The following is a 14,885-nucleotide window of genomic DNA, read 5'->3' on the forward strand; positions in this document are numbered from 1 at the left end:
CTGGGAGGAGGTAACTATGGGGAGGAAGTGGGAGGGGAGCTGCTGCATTGTAAATTTTGGTCAATGACATGAGACAAAGTATATGTGAATTGCTGTATGAAAAGTGAATTTACTCTGTAAATCTTCACCCAAATCCTCATAAAAAAATGGGCAGAGGCCATGAACAGACACCTCACCAAAGAATATATTCAGACAGCCAACAAACTCATGAAAAAATGCTCATCATCATTAGCGATTAGAAAGATGTAAATCAAAATGACAATGAGATTATTATCTCATGCCAGCATTAATAGCAAAGTTCAAAATAACAGAAAACAACAAATGCTGGGGAGGGTGTAGAGAGAATGTAACTCTCATACACTCCTGGTGGGACTGTAAAATGGTACAACCACTGTAGAAAACACTATGGCACTTTCTTCAAAAAATGGAAACAAATACCATCTGATCCAGCAATCCCACCACTAGGTATATATCCTAAAGAAGCAGAGCCAGAACATGAATACATACATGCACACCCACGTTCAAAACTGAAGAAAAAAAACCTCACTCCCACCGAGTCAATTCAACTCATAGTGACCCGTCCTTCGGTTTCTGAGGCGGTATCTCTACGAATACCCAACCTTCCTTCCAAGGAGTGGTTTGTGGGTTTGAACCACCGGCCCTCTGGTTAGCAAATGCCTTAGGCACTAGGCCACCAGAGCTCGTACACCCATGCCCATCACAGCACTATTCACAATAACAAAGAGATGGAAAAAACCTAAGTGACCACCAACAGATGAACAGATAACCTAATTATGGTACATATATAGAATGGAATACTAAGCAACACTAAAGAATCATGAAGAATCCACAAAACACCTCTTAATGTGGATGAACTTGAAGGACATTATGCTAAATGAAATTAGTCAATCACAGAAGGACAAATAACGTATGAGTCCACTATTATAAAATGTCAAGGAAAGGTTTACACAAGGAAGAAAATTTTCTCTTGGTTACCAGCAATAAGAGGGAAGGGGAGGGAAAATTTCCAGCTTTGTAAAAAAAAGAAGTATTGATTTGGGTGAAAGAAAAGGTAATATACCAAAAGCAGGTGACCAGCACAATACACTAAAGAAAAGGAAATCACAGAGAGGTGCACAAGAGGTACAGACAACATGGGTAAACACTATTATAAATACAATATTATATTATCAGTAATAACAAAGATTAATCAACAATCGGGCACATAGGCAGTCAGGCAAGATAATCAGGTACAGGTAGGCATACAGAAAAATAACTATGACCAAATATAGGTTCCTCAGATGACATTTCTATATATGTATTTGCATGTGCTATAAAAATATCCATATATATAACAGAGCTAACAAGTGGCAAAGTTACGATAACTTCTTAGCAAAACCAGACTCCTGAAGGGAGTCATTCGACCTGTAGGCTCAGGACATGGTCATGGGGGACATCAAGCTACAATGTCATATCATAGTATATAAAAACATTGTTCTACATCCTACTTTGGTAAGCAGTGACTGGTGTCTTAAAAGTTTATAACAGGCCATCTAAGATGCAAGAATTAGTCTTTCTACATCTGGAGCAAAGAATGAAGAAAATCAAAGATACATGGAAACAATTAATCTATAGGACTCATGGACCATGGGAACTTTAGTTGACATGACCCTGAGACCAGAAGAGCTAGGTATGCCCAGCTACCAATGACAACCACTTTGAAAGGGATCAAAATCGGAGATGTGTATAGAGTGGGAGAAAAATGTAGAACAAATCATTAAAAAAAAAAAAAAAAAAAGACCAGGATTACTGATCTGATAGAGACTGGTGAAACCCCCAAGATTATGGTCACTAGCCACTTGATAAGCCTGGAATAGAAATCACTTCAGTGGCTTAACTTCCACCCACACAACAAACAGGTGTACAAGGTGAACAATTAAACCAGGGAAGTGCACTCCTTAGAACAATCAACCATGGGACATCAGAAGGGCAGAATTCACACAGGGAAACAGCTCAGAGGGCAAGAATGCATAGGAAAGAAGGACAGAGGGCAAAGGTAACCACAGGAAGGAAAAGGGAAGAGTACCTTATGAAGATTGCAATCAATGTTACGAAACAAAAAGAATGTAAACTGTTGAATGGAAAACAAAATTCCTTTGTAAACTTTCATGTAAATTACAATAAAAAGTTTTTAAAAATTGCTCTTTCTATAACACTTACCTTAGAGTTTTATTACAGCTTAAAATTATCTAATTTCTTAATTTTTTTTTAATCAAAGATTTCTTTTAGGTATTTATTTCCTTTTGATTTTTAATGAAATTTATTTGCTTATTTGTAAAATAAATACATTCCTAAAAATGCAACTAAGAGTATGAAATAGAAAATTAAAATCTCACCCTAAAGGAACTAACATTCTAATATTTTGTCTGACATTTTCATAAACATACTTTGATATGTTTTTTTATCATTAATGGAATACTACTATAAATATTGATTATAAACTCTTTTTACCTTAGAAAGGTATGTCCATATGTTTATCTCTACCTCAGCTTTTTAAAAATGGCTGCATGGAACTACATTTTATAGATATACTATGAATGGCTTAAGCAATTTACCAATTAACACTTAAATTGTTGCTTTGTGATTTGGTTGCTTGGTTAGTATTATTTGGACATTCAGCATGTTGGTTTTTCACTGAATTGGCCTTTGGCAAGCTGGAATCCAAAGAATGCACATAAAAACTACGTTCCATGAGAGTGCTAATTCTCAGAGTACATAAAACTTGTTCCTCTCAAAGAACACTTCCTTCAACTGTGCAAACAGCATTCTCAGCAAGCATTCTAAATTAGAGTTAGCTAGTTATGACCATATGTAGTATCTATATCTCCTAAATGCTAAGTCACTTCAACACGTACCATCAATTTTCTCATTAGTCAAATAGTGGCTATAAAAACTGCTCTACCTACCAAATAGCTTACTATAAAGACCAAATTAAATCTGAAAAGTGAAAACGGAAAGTTAAATGCTATACCAACATGTGGTCCTATTGTAAAAAGGTCCCTAACAAATAAAGAAAGGATGATAAAATGTTATATAAATTTAGAGATTTGTATTGAAATCTTCAATATATCTACTGTTTGTTTCAATCATCTCTTAATATACAAAATATTTTAGGTCCACTGCAAACACAGACTACCACTCGTTTGTCAATTTGTCATATTATGGTGGCTTGCATGTTCCTGTGAGCCTAAAGGCTATGCCACTGGTATTTCAAATACCATCAGGGTCACCATGGAAGTGGAGCTTCCAGACTAAGACAGACTGTGAGTGAGGGCAGGATCATCCGCTTCTGAAAGAACTGGACAATAAAAATGTTATGAATAATAGTGAAACACTGTCTGATATATTACTGAAAATCTTTATGAAAAACTCTGAAACAATGTCTGATACAGTGCCAGAAGATGAGTCCCTCAGGTTGGAAGGACCTCAAAAGAAGACAGGGAAGTCATATTTTGCCTCCTCTAAATAGAGTTGACCTTAATGTCGTAGATGGAGTAAAACTTTCAGGACCTTCATTTGCTGATGGAGAATGACTCAAAATGAGAATGTTGTTGTTGTTATGTGCCATCGAGTCGGAATCAACTCATAGCGACCACTCCCTGGATTTCCCAGGCAGTATCACTACGGAAGTAGATTGCCCAGTCTTCCTTCCAAGGAGCGGCTGGTGGGTTTGAACCACCAGCCTTCTGGTTAGCAGCCAAGTGCCTTAGGCACTACACCACTAGAGCTCCCCAAAATGAGAATAAACTGCTCCAAACATATATTAATAATCGGAATATGGAATATACAAAGTAAAAATCTAGGAAACTTGGAAATTGTCAAAAATGAAATGGAATTCATAAAGATCGATAACCTAGGCATTAGTGAGTTGAAATACAATGGTATTGACCATTTTAAATTAGATAATCATACGGTATACTATGCTGGGAATGACAAATTGAAGAATGGTGTTGCATTCATTGTCAAAAAGAATGTTTCAAGATCTATTTTTATGCACAACGCTGTCAGTGATAGGATAATATCCATACACCTACAAGGAATAATACTACTATTATTCAAATTTACATACCAACCATTAAAGCCAAAGATGAAAAAATTGAATGTTTTTACCAACTTCTGCTGTCTGAAATTGACCATATATGCAATCAGGGTGTATTGATTATTACTGGTGATTGGAATGTGAAAGCTGGAAACAAAGAAGAATCATCAGTAGTTGGAAAATATAGCTGTGGTGACAGAAATGACACTGGAGATCACATGATAGAATTTTGCAACACCAATGACTTATTCATTGCAATTACCTTTTTAAACAAAATAAATGGTAGCTATACACATGGACATCACCAGATGTAATACATAGGAATCAGACCAACTACATCTGTGGGAAGAGGCAAAGGAGAAGTTCAGTATATTCAATCAAAAGAAGGCCAGGAATTGACTATGGAACAAACCATCAATGCTCACATGCAAGTTAAAGTTGAAGCTTAAGATAATTAAAGCAAGTCCCCAAGAACCAAACTACGGCCTTGATTATATCCCACCTGAATTCAGACCATCTGAAGAATAGATTTGACACGCTGAACACCAATAACCAAAAACCAGATGAGTTATGGGATGATATTAAGGACATTACATATAAAGAAAGCAAATTGTCATTAAAAAGACAGGAAAGGAAGACAAGACCAAAAAAGATGTCAGAGAGACTCTGAAACTTGCTGTTGAACAGAGGGCAGCTAAAGAGAATGGAAGAAATGATGAGATAAAAGAGCTGAACAGAAGATTTCAAAGAGCACCTTGAGAAGACACAGTAAAAGTATTATACTGAAATATGCAAAGCCCTGGAATTAGAAACCCAAAAGGGAAGAACACACTCACTATCTTTCAAGCTGAAAGAATAGAAAATTCAAGCCTCGAGTTACAGTATTGAAGGATTTTATGGCAAAATATGACACAGGAAACATCAAAAGATGGGAAGAATATACTGAATCACTATACCAAAACAAAATGGTTGATATTTTAGGAGGAAGTATATGATCAAGAACCAGTGGTAATGAAGAAAGAAGTCCAAGAGTCATTGAAGGAACTGGCAAAAAAAAAAAAACAAGCCTCCAGGAATTTACAGAACATACAATGAGAGGTTTGAACAAACTACATGGCGCTGAAGGCACTTATGCATTTATGCCAAGACATAATTGCCAAGACAGCTATTTGACCAACAGACTGGGGGAGAACCATATACATGCCCATTTGAAAGAAAGGAGATCCAACAGAATTGGAAACTACTAAACAATATCATTAATATCACATGCAAGTAAACTCTTGTTGAAGATAATTCAAAACAAAAACAAATTTATAAAAAAGGTAATTCCAAAAGAGTTGCAACAGTATACTGACAGGGAATTTACAGAAATTCAAGCCAGAGTCACAAGAGGACCTGGAATAAGGGATATCACTGCTGATATCTGATGGATCTTGGCTAAAAGCAAAGAATATCAGAAAGATGTTTACTTGTGTTTCACTGACTATGCAAAGGCTTTTGACTGTGTAGGCTTTTGACTGTGTGGCTCGTAACAAATTACAGATAACATTATGAAGAATGGGAATTCCAGAACATGTCATTGTGCTCATGAGGAACTTGTCCAAAGACCAAGAAGCTGTTGTTCGAAAAAAATCATGAGATACTGCATGATTTAAAATCAGGAAAGGTGTGCATCAGGGTTATATCCTTTCACCATACTTATTCAACCCATGTGCTGAGCAAATAATCTGAGAAGCTAGACTATATGAAGAATGCAGCATCAGAATGGGAGAAAGATTCATTAACAACTTGCGATATGCAGGTGACACAGCCTTGCTTGCTCAAAGTAAAGATGACTTGAAGCACTTACTGATGAAGATCAAAGACTAGTCTTCAGTATGGATTACACCTCAACATAAAGAAAACAAAAATCCTCACAACTGGACCAATAAGCAACATCATGATAAATGGAAAAAAGACTGAAGTTGTCAGGGATTTCATTTTACTTGTATTCAGAATCAACACCAATGGAAGCAGCAGTGAAGAAATCAGACGTTGTATTGCACTGGGCAAATCTGCTGCAAAAGATCTCTTTAAAGTGTTAAGAAGCAAAGCTGTCACTTGGCAGATTAAGGTGACCCTGATACAAGCCACAGGATTTTCACGGTATTTTCTGTCGTCTCATATGCATATGAAAGCTGGACAATGAGTAAGGAAGATCAAAAAAGAGTTGATGCCTTTGAATTATGATGTTGGCAAAAAATACTAAAAATACCTGGACTTCCTGAAGAACAAATAAATGTGTCCTGGAACAACTGCAGTCAAAATATTCCATAGAAGCAAAAATGGCCAGACTTCATCCTATCTACTTTGGTCATGTGGTCAGAAGGGACCACTCCCTAGAGAAGGATATCACGGTTGGTAAAGCAGAGGGTGAGCAAAAAAGGAGAAGACCCTCAGGAAGATGGATTGACACAGTGGCTGCACAATGGCCTTAAGCACAGCAAATACTGCGAGGATGGCACAGGAGAAGGCAGTTGTTTCCTTCTGTTGTACATAGGCTCGCTATGAGTCAGACCCAACTCAACAACATGTAACAACAACAACATCACAACACATAGCATGCTTAGAGACTTATACTTTATTATCTAATAAATTAAATTTCTTTATCAATCATACATAATGTACAAAACATTTAGGTAGGTTATATACAGTATAGTATGTCTACTGATTTATTTTTTCACAAAAGAAAATGTGCTCTTTGAAAAAGATACAAATGGCACAGAAAGGTAGTGAAGTATCCTCCCCAAGGATAACTACTATTAATAATTTCTTGTGCATTTTCCAGATATTTTTCTATTTAAGCAAAGACAATGTAGGTTTGTTTTGTTTTGCTTTTTAATGCAAAATGGACACCATATATACTGTTCTGACACTATTTTTTTTAATCTAATGGATATCTTTCCATATGTGTTGATAGAGATTTCTATATGGTATTTTCCCAAGAAAAACAAAGAAATTCTGTAAAAAATCTATACACAGACCTGTTTTGGATACACCATCTACAGAATTCATTCTTCACTCCATCAGGAATATTGACCTTGACTGTCAATATCTTCAAATTTTCTCCACGGTTAATCGCCAGAATCTGCATGCAAACATATATGACAGAGATTGATTATTTACAAATACATAACTGATAAATTTAACCAGCCAACACTCGTGAAACAATCAAATGGCCATTCAGCATAGAGTTATACAAACTCTCTATTCATTCCTTACCAAGAGTTTATTTTTAAAATAATCATATATTTATACTATTTCAATATATCTCATGAATAAATAAAATCACACTACAGTTTTTGAAAATAAAATGCAGGTACAAAGTCTATGACATTCACTAAGAACAGACTATGGTGATCTAAACTCTCATTTCAGATTCTACTAATTGAAAACTTTGAACATCTAAATATGGAAGAATGTACTTTTTATATTTGTCAAAAGATATTTGCGAAGATAAATACATATAACAAACTCTGTAGCAATCATAACATTCCAGAAATCCTTAGCAGAATGTTATTAGCTAGTAATTGGTACTATTTATCGAGCACTTACTAAATTGCCTGGCCATTCTAAGCTTTTAAAATATATCTTTCAATCATTACATACATCATTTAATCCTCACAATCACTAATGATGTATGTATGATCATCTTCACTATATATATATTAATTTTTCTGAGTCTAACTTGCCCCAAATCACAAAGCTAGCAAGTAGCAAATGAGGAATTTAAACTCCAATCACTCCATGCTCTTCATTAATGTTATACTAGAGCAACTGTACTAAAACACATTAAAAATTCCTTAAAGAACAACATTACCCTGATACAAAAAGCAGACAAAGATATCACAAAAAGAGAAAACTACACACAAGTATCGCTATGAATATAGATGTAAAAATTCTCAACAAAATGCTAAAAAGCCAAATCCCGCAATCTATAAAAATAATTATATACCATGATGAAGCGGAGTTTAACTCAGGAATGCAAGGTTAGCTTAACATATAGAAAAAATCAATTAATATAATACACATATTAATAGAATAAAGCAAAAAAAAAAAAAAAAAAAAAAAAAACTACAAGATCATCTCAATAAATGCAGAAAGATCATTCGACAAAATCCAGCACCCTTTCATGACAAAAACACTCAACGCAGTAGGAACAGAAAGGAAATTCTTAAACATGAAGAAGGGCATAGACAAGAATATCCACAGAACATCATCCTTAACGACTGTTAATGAATTGAATTGTGAATCCCCAAAACATGTATTATGAATCCAAACCCGTATCTTGTGGTAATAACCTCATTTGGGAACAGGATTCCTTTGTTATGATAATGAGACAGTGTTACTGTACAATGTGTCTTAAATCAACCTCTTTTGAGATATAAAAAGAGTATTAAGGAAGGAAGAAGACAGCAGAGATGACTGAACATAGATGTCATGCCACATGAAGATCACCAAGGAGGCAACAAATAGAAGCTCAAAAAAGACAAAGGCCTTTGCCCAGAACAGACAGAGGGAAGCTTTCCCCCTGAAGACACCACTGCAAATTCAGACTTCTAGCCTTCACAACTGTGAGAAAATAAATTTCTGTTTGTTAAAGCTACCCACTGTAGTATTTCTGTTACAGCAGCACTAGAGAAATAGGACAATGGTGAAAGGCTGTATGCTTACTGTGATCACCTCCTATTTACCCCACTGGAGGAGGAATCTCCTAACTTAAACACTATGAGATGGTCAAATTTCCATCTGACCCTGGACAGATGAGACTGACAGTAGTTTATTAATCACGTATGTACTCACAGCCCAGGGGATCAGGATACCACACAACCATGCAATGCTACACAGGGGTTGCGCTAAAGAACACAGTGACCTAGTACTGGATGTGAGAGGCAGGCTTTGTAGAACAAGTGGGTAGGGTTCCTGCTTCCTGCAGGAGAATGTAATTGGTTTGTTTACATGATTCGACAGATGACAGGGAAATGTAGTTCACTATGTTGAGAACCAGGTTGAGTACTGCTGATCAGGCTAATGGGGGAACCACCCAGGTGGGAAGTCTTTCCTGCTAGGTAGGGTGGTGGTGATGCATATCACATGAAAGAAGGAGAACTTATGGTCAGGTCTTTGGGGCTCAGTGAGACTCAAAGATGTACATTAAGGTAAAAAAACAAATAAAACAAAACTCATTGCCATCAAGTCGATGTGATTCATAGTGACCCCAAGTTGGGTTTCTGAGGCAGTTTTCTCTACAGAAGCAGATTGCCCAATCTTCCTTCTGAGGAGTGGCTGGTGAGATTGAATCGCCAGCCTTCTGGTTAGCAGTCAAATGCCTTAGGCACTATGCCACCAGAGCTGCCAAGGTAGTATTTGAAATTTTTGGCCTTAAAATATAATGGTTTCCTCTAAGATCAGATACAAAACAAAGACATTACGGTGTAGTAAATTACCTGGTATGGCTTTTCTAGCCATAAGTCTTTGTAAACTCCATGGTGGAATTTGCCATGAGCAACTGAGTAGCTCCTGATTGTTAAAGTTATCCACCTGGGGTATTTCTGTTGAGAGTGACATGAAGCAATCTTCTGGGAAGTTCACTCTCTCTCAGGTGTATAGAATTCTGATGTTGGCCACTCTGCCAGGCTCAAAAGGAGCCCTCCTAGAGGCAGAAGAAGTCTCTCTGACTGCTGGCTGAGAAGACATGCTGCTGAGAGAAATGAGCTCCTGAGAGACATGCATTTGCTGAGAGAGAAATGCGAGAGACATGCTGCTGAGAGAGACACATGAAAGACACAGGCTGCTGAGAGAGAGACTGCTGGCTGCTAACTGAGACAGCTGGCTGCAAAAGACTGAGTGCATTTCTGAACTTCAATTTTAGCCTGTTGCTTCTCTAATAAACCCCATAATCTATGAGTCCTGTGTGGTCAATGCAGCGAATTATCAAACCCAGCAGAGAGGTGGTAGGTGTTGCGGGAGGAACAGTTGGTCCCAAGGTTGATGAAAGGGCTGGAGGGAGGCAGCATGTCTGGCCTTGCAGAATAGGCCTTGGTGATTCTGTCTTCCTCTTGTGGGGTTAGAGGAGGTCAGAAGATGGGGCTTCCTTGCCTCTTTGGCAGATATCCATTTTTGCCATTTGTTTCAACATTACAGTGGAAGTTCTAGTCAGGGCATTTAGGCAAGAAAAAGTAATAAAATGCATCCAAATTCTGAAAAGGCAGAAGGAAAACTATATTTACAGATGATATGATACTTTATATAAAAAATCATAAGGAACCCATGAAAATATTAATAATATTAGTAGTAGTAGTAGCAGTAGAACAAATAAATTCAACAAGGTTGAAGGACACAAAATTAATATTCTCAATTTCTACATATAAGAAATCAACATTCTAAAACTGAAAATAAAGAGATAATTCTATTCATAATAGCATAAAAATTAAAATACTTAAGAAAAAATTTAAATAGTACAAAATTTATATTCTGAAAACTAAAAAACATTTTTGAAAGAAATCAATGACCTAAATAAATGGAACAACACCCCATGTTCAAGTATTATAAGACTTAATATTGCTAAGATGGCTATACTTCCCCAATTTGTAAATTCAACACAATTCCTATCAAATTCCAAGCTAGTTTTCTTGCAGCAATTGACAAAATGATCCTAAAATTCCTATGGAAATTCAGGGGACCAAGAATAGCCAAAACAGCCTTGAAAAAGAACAGTTGCAGAACTCACACCCCGATTTCAAAATTGAATACAAGGCTACAGTAATCGAGATAGTGTGATAATTAATACAATAACAGAGTTACACATCAATGTAATAGAATTGAAAGTCCAGATATTAACCCATATATCAATAGCCAATTAATTAAGTTCCAAATATTTTATGTGAAAATAATTTAGGCAGAAGTTTACACAGTGATTAGGTTCCCATTCAACAGGCTTTTTCTGTAAATTGTTCTGGGACATTGGTTACAATTGTCACAATATGTCAGCATTCTATTTCCATCCTGTTTATTCTGTTTGCATTCCCATTGATCTGGCTTCCCTTCCCCTTCTTGCTTTCTCACCTTTGCTTTTGGGTAAATGTTGACTGCTTAGTCTCATACAGCTGATTGTTTATATGAGCACTTTATCAATGGCAATCATATTTATAAGCCAGTCTATTACTTGGCTGAAAGGTGACCTCCAGGAGTAGCTTTGGTGCCAACTTCAACAGATACCTTAGAGCTACAGTATCGCGGGTTAGGTAGGTCTGGCCTATTTTAGGATTTTGAGCTTTGTTCTACAACTGTCTCCCTTCTATCTGCAATCTTCTACTGTGTTCCTGGTCAAAACAGTCAATACTGATAGCTGAGCACCATCTAGTTCTAGACTTAGGCTAGAAGAGGCCAGGGGGACTAGTTTCTTCTTTGAGTCTTTGGTTTCCTTCATTCTCTTTTGCTACAGATGAGTAGAGATCAATAGTTGTATTTTACATAGCCACTCACAAGCTTTTAAGACTTCAGAGGCTACTCATCAAACAAGGATGTAGAACATTATGTTTATGAATTATGTTATGGCAACTGACAAAGTTATTCCATGAAACTATCATCCTAAGTCTATTAAACCAAAAAACCAATCCTGCAAGTTGTTTGGATATGTCTAAGTCATCTCCAAAACTGTGCCCTCATGTACTTTATAAGGATATATATATGCAGTACATACAAACATGTACTTACAGTTGCCTACAGCTACACCTGAGGAGCTTTGGTAGCGCAGCGCCTAAGACATCTGGCTGCTAAACAGAAAGCTGGCAGTTCAAACCCACCAGTTGCTCTGTGGAAGGATGACAGAGTAATCTACTTCTGCAAAGATTTACCGCCACGGAAACTCAATGGGGGTCACTATAAATTGGAATCAACTCAATGGTAGTGGGTTTGGTTTTTCCTTTCATTTTGTTTAGAAATGCACCTATACCTGCACATGTATGCACTCATAATACCTTTCTACACAGATATGTACACACTTCTACCTATATAACAACACTTTTTTTGCTTGTTATTCCTATTGCTGCGAAACTGTGTATGTTGCAGCATTTACCAAAGTTGTCCCTTTTTCTTGTGTATGCTTTAGTGTCTTCATTTACATTGATCAAGATGTACAGACTTCACCTATATTTAGTATTGCCTTTCTCATTACCAAAAATAACAAGTGTATACTGTATAGAAAGTGCTTCCTCTCCCTCACCCTATCACCTCTTGTTGTTGTTGTTTAGTAACGATCAAATAATTTTTTTGTGTGTGTATATCTATTCTTGACGTTTCATAACAGTAAGACCATAAAATATTTGTCCTTTGTGATTGACTTAATTTCACTCAGCATGTCTTTCAGATTCATCCATGTTATGCTTTGTGGATTCCTTATTATTCTTTATATTTGCACATTCTATTTGTACTCCATTGTATGTAACTAGCACAATTTATTGACTCATCCATCAATGGGCTACAGTCAATTAATTTTTGATACTATGTTGGGATTGGTTAGTTCTGTCACTGCTAGGCTTAAAATGAGCCTTCCTAGAGGGAGAGAGGGGGATCTCACTGCCATCAAGAGAGAAGAGCTGGAGGTAAAAGAAAGTGCATCCTTGGACCTAAGATCACTTCAATGGACCTCCTTGGCAGAGATGCCCAGCAGAGAGAGACATCTGGGTAGAGAGAGATGTCCCAGCAGACACAGATGCCCATGCAGACAGAGATACCCCGGCAGACAGAGACACTCTGGCAGACAGACACACCTCAGCAAAGAGATGGTCACAGTGGAACCAAGAAGCATGAGGTAGAGTGGCGGGAGTGGCCCACAGAGCGAGAAAGCTGAGTGCCCTTGGGCAGGAGGCTTGCTGACAGAGTGAGGTGCACCTACGTATGCCTATTGGCAGAGCTCAAACAGCTTTGTAACACATGCCCAAACAAGGCAGAGGTCAGGCCAAGAGGCCAAGGGCCACGGAAGCATGTCTGAGGGCACAGCAGAGGGGAGACTGTCCTGACTGAAGAACTATATCCACAACATGTTCATGAACCTGAACCATACCCTGTTATTTTCCAAATAAACCCCATAATCATAAGTATTGTCTGTGACTTCTGTGTGGCCACTGAAATCAATTATCAAACCCAGCAAAGAAGTAGTAAGTGTCACTGGAGGGATGGTTGGTGTCAGAACTGGTAAAAGGCTGGTGGGTGGCGGCATGTCTGGCCTTATAAGAATAAGCTTTGGTCTGCTAATGGTGATTCTGTCTTCTGCTTGTAAAGTTAGAGGAGGTCAGAAGATGCCAACCCCATGTCCTTTTTGCAACAGCCAACAAAAAAAGAAAGCCTTTCCCCATATAAGTGTTCTGAGTTTAGACTCCTACCCTCCTAAATTATGAGAAAATAAATATTTGTTTGTTACTATCCACTGCCAGAGCCCCCAGGCAGGAAGCAGCATGAGCCAATACCAACAGCTAGAACAGGTAAGGGGATGAATCCCCAGGCAGGAAGTGGCAGGAGCCAGGGCCAACAGCCAGAACAGGTAAGGGAGAGAACCCCAAGAAAGTGAAGTGGTGATAGCCAGGGCTGACGATCAGAATAGGCAGGAAGCAGGAGCCAGTTTGGAACAGCTAAGGGAGATGAACTTGTCTGTCAATTTGTCATACTATAGTGGCTGCGTGTTGCTGAGACTGGAGGTTGTGTCACCAGTGTTTTCAAATGCCAGGAGGGTTACCCATGGTGGGCAGGTTTCAGGAGAACTTCCAGACTGAGACAGGCTGAGAAGAAGGAAGAAGCCATCCACATCTCAAAGAACTGCCCAATGAAAACCTTATGTATAACAGTGAAACACTGCCTGATGTATTACTGGACAACTTTATGAACATCCCTGAAACACTGTCCAATACACTACCAGAAGAGGAGCCCCTCAGGTTGGAAGGTACTCAAAATACAACTGGGAAAGAGCTGCATCATAAGAGTAGAGCCAACCTTACTGATGAAGTAGAGCTTTTGGAACCTCCATTTGCTGATGTGGCTCAACTCAAAATGAGAAGAAACAGCTGCAAACATCCATTAATAATAAGGGCAGGTACAAAGTATGAATCTAAGAAAATTGGAAGTTATCAAAAATGAAATGGAACTCATAAAGAATGATATCCTAGGCATTGAGCTGAAATGAACCAGTTTTAGTCATTTTGAATCAGACAACTGAATGATCTACTATGCAGGAATGACAAATTGAAGAGAAATGGCATTCACCATCACAAAGAATGTTTCAAGATCTATTCTGAAAACTTCTGGTAAGATGGCAGAATAGGTAGACAAGTTACACAGACCTTCTTCAACAAAGGAAAGAGAAACCACTTGACAGAGATACAGAAGATAATCCTTTAGCCCTGAGCTTTGAAAGGAAGATTATAGAAGTAGATTAAGCACCAACTGGTGGAAAAACCTAAATGAAAACAGTGAATACAGACACAGATGGAGCTGCGGACTGTCAGCTACTCTGATGGCACCAACAGCCTGAATATTTCCAAGTGGTGCTGGGACATGAGAATTGACTTAAGATCAGCCCTGGTCACCAAGGGACACGGTGCTGCTGGCCTATGACTAGAAAGGGAAACAGCAAGAAGGGAGACAACCTGAGCTGTGGACCTTCAGCTGTCTGGAGTGTGCACTCATTTTGATTGTTTACAACTGGTGACCATTTTGGATATTTAAAGTGACTGAGGGCACAGCTACTCTGAAT

General features: G+C 37.8%; 1 protein-coding gene across 1 annotated transcript in view; it reads right to left on the minus strand.

Moving 5' to 3' along the window:
* The window catches only part of SRBD1 (S1 RNA binding domain 1), a 410,508-nt gene that overhangs the window by 318,794 nt on the left and 76,829 nt on the right, over positions 1-14,885 (minus strand). The window contains exon 9 of the mRNA XM_042781471.1: positions 7,123-7,226. Coding sequence (XP_042637405.1) covers positions 7,123-7,226 — 104 coding nt within the window. The remainder of the gene's footprint in view (positions 1-7,122; positions 7,227-14,885) is intronic.

Source organism: Orycteropus afer, unplaced genomic scaffold (genome assembly GCF_000298275.1).
Source record: "Orycteropus afer afer isolate SDZICR_OR568_19922 unplaced genomic scaffold, OryAfe1.0 scaffold00124, whole genome shotgun sequence".
NCBI lineage: Eukaryota > Metazoa > Chordata > Mammalia > Tubulidentata > Orycteropodidae > Orycteropus > Orycteropus afer.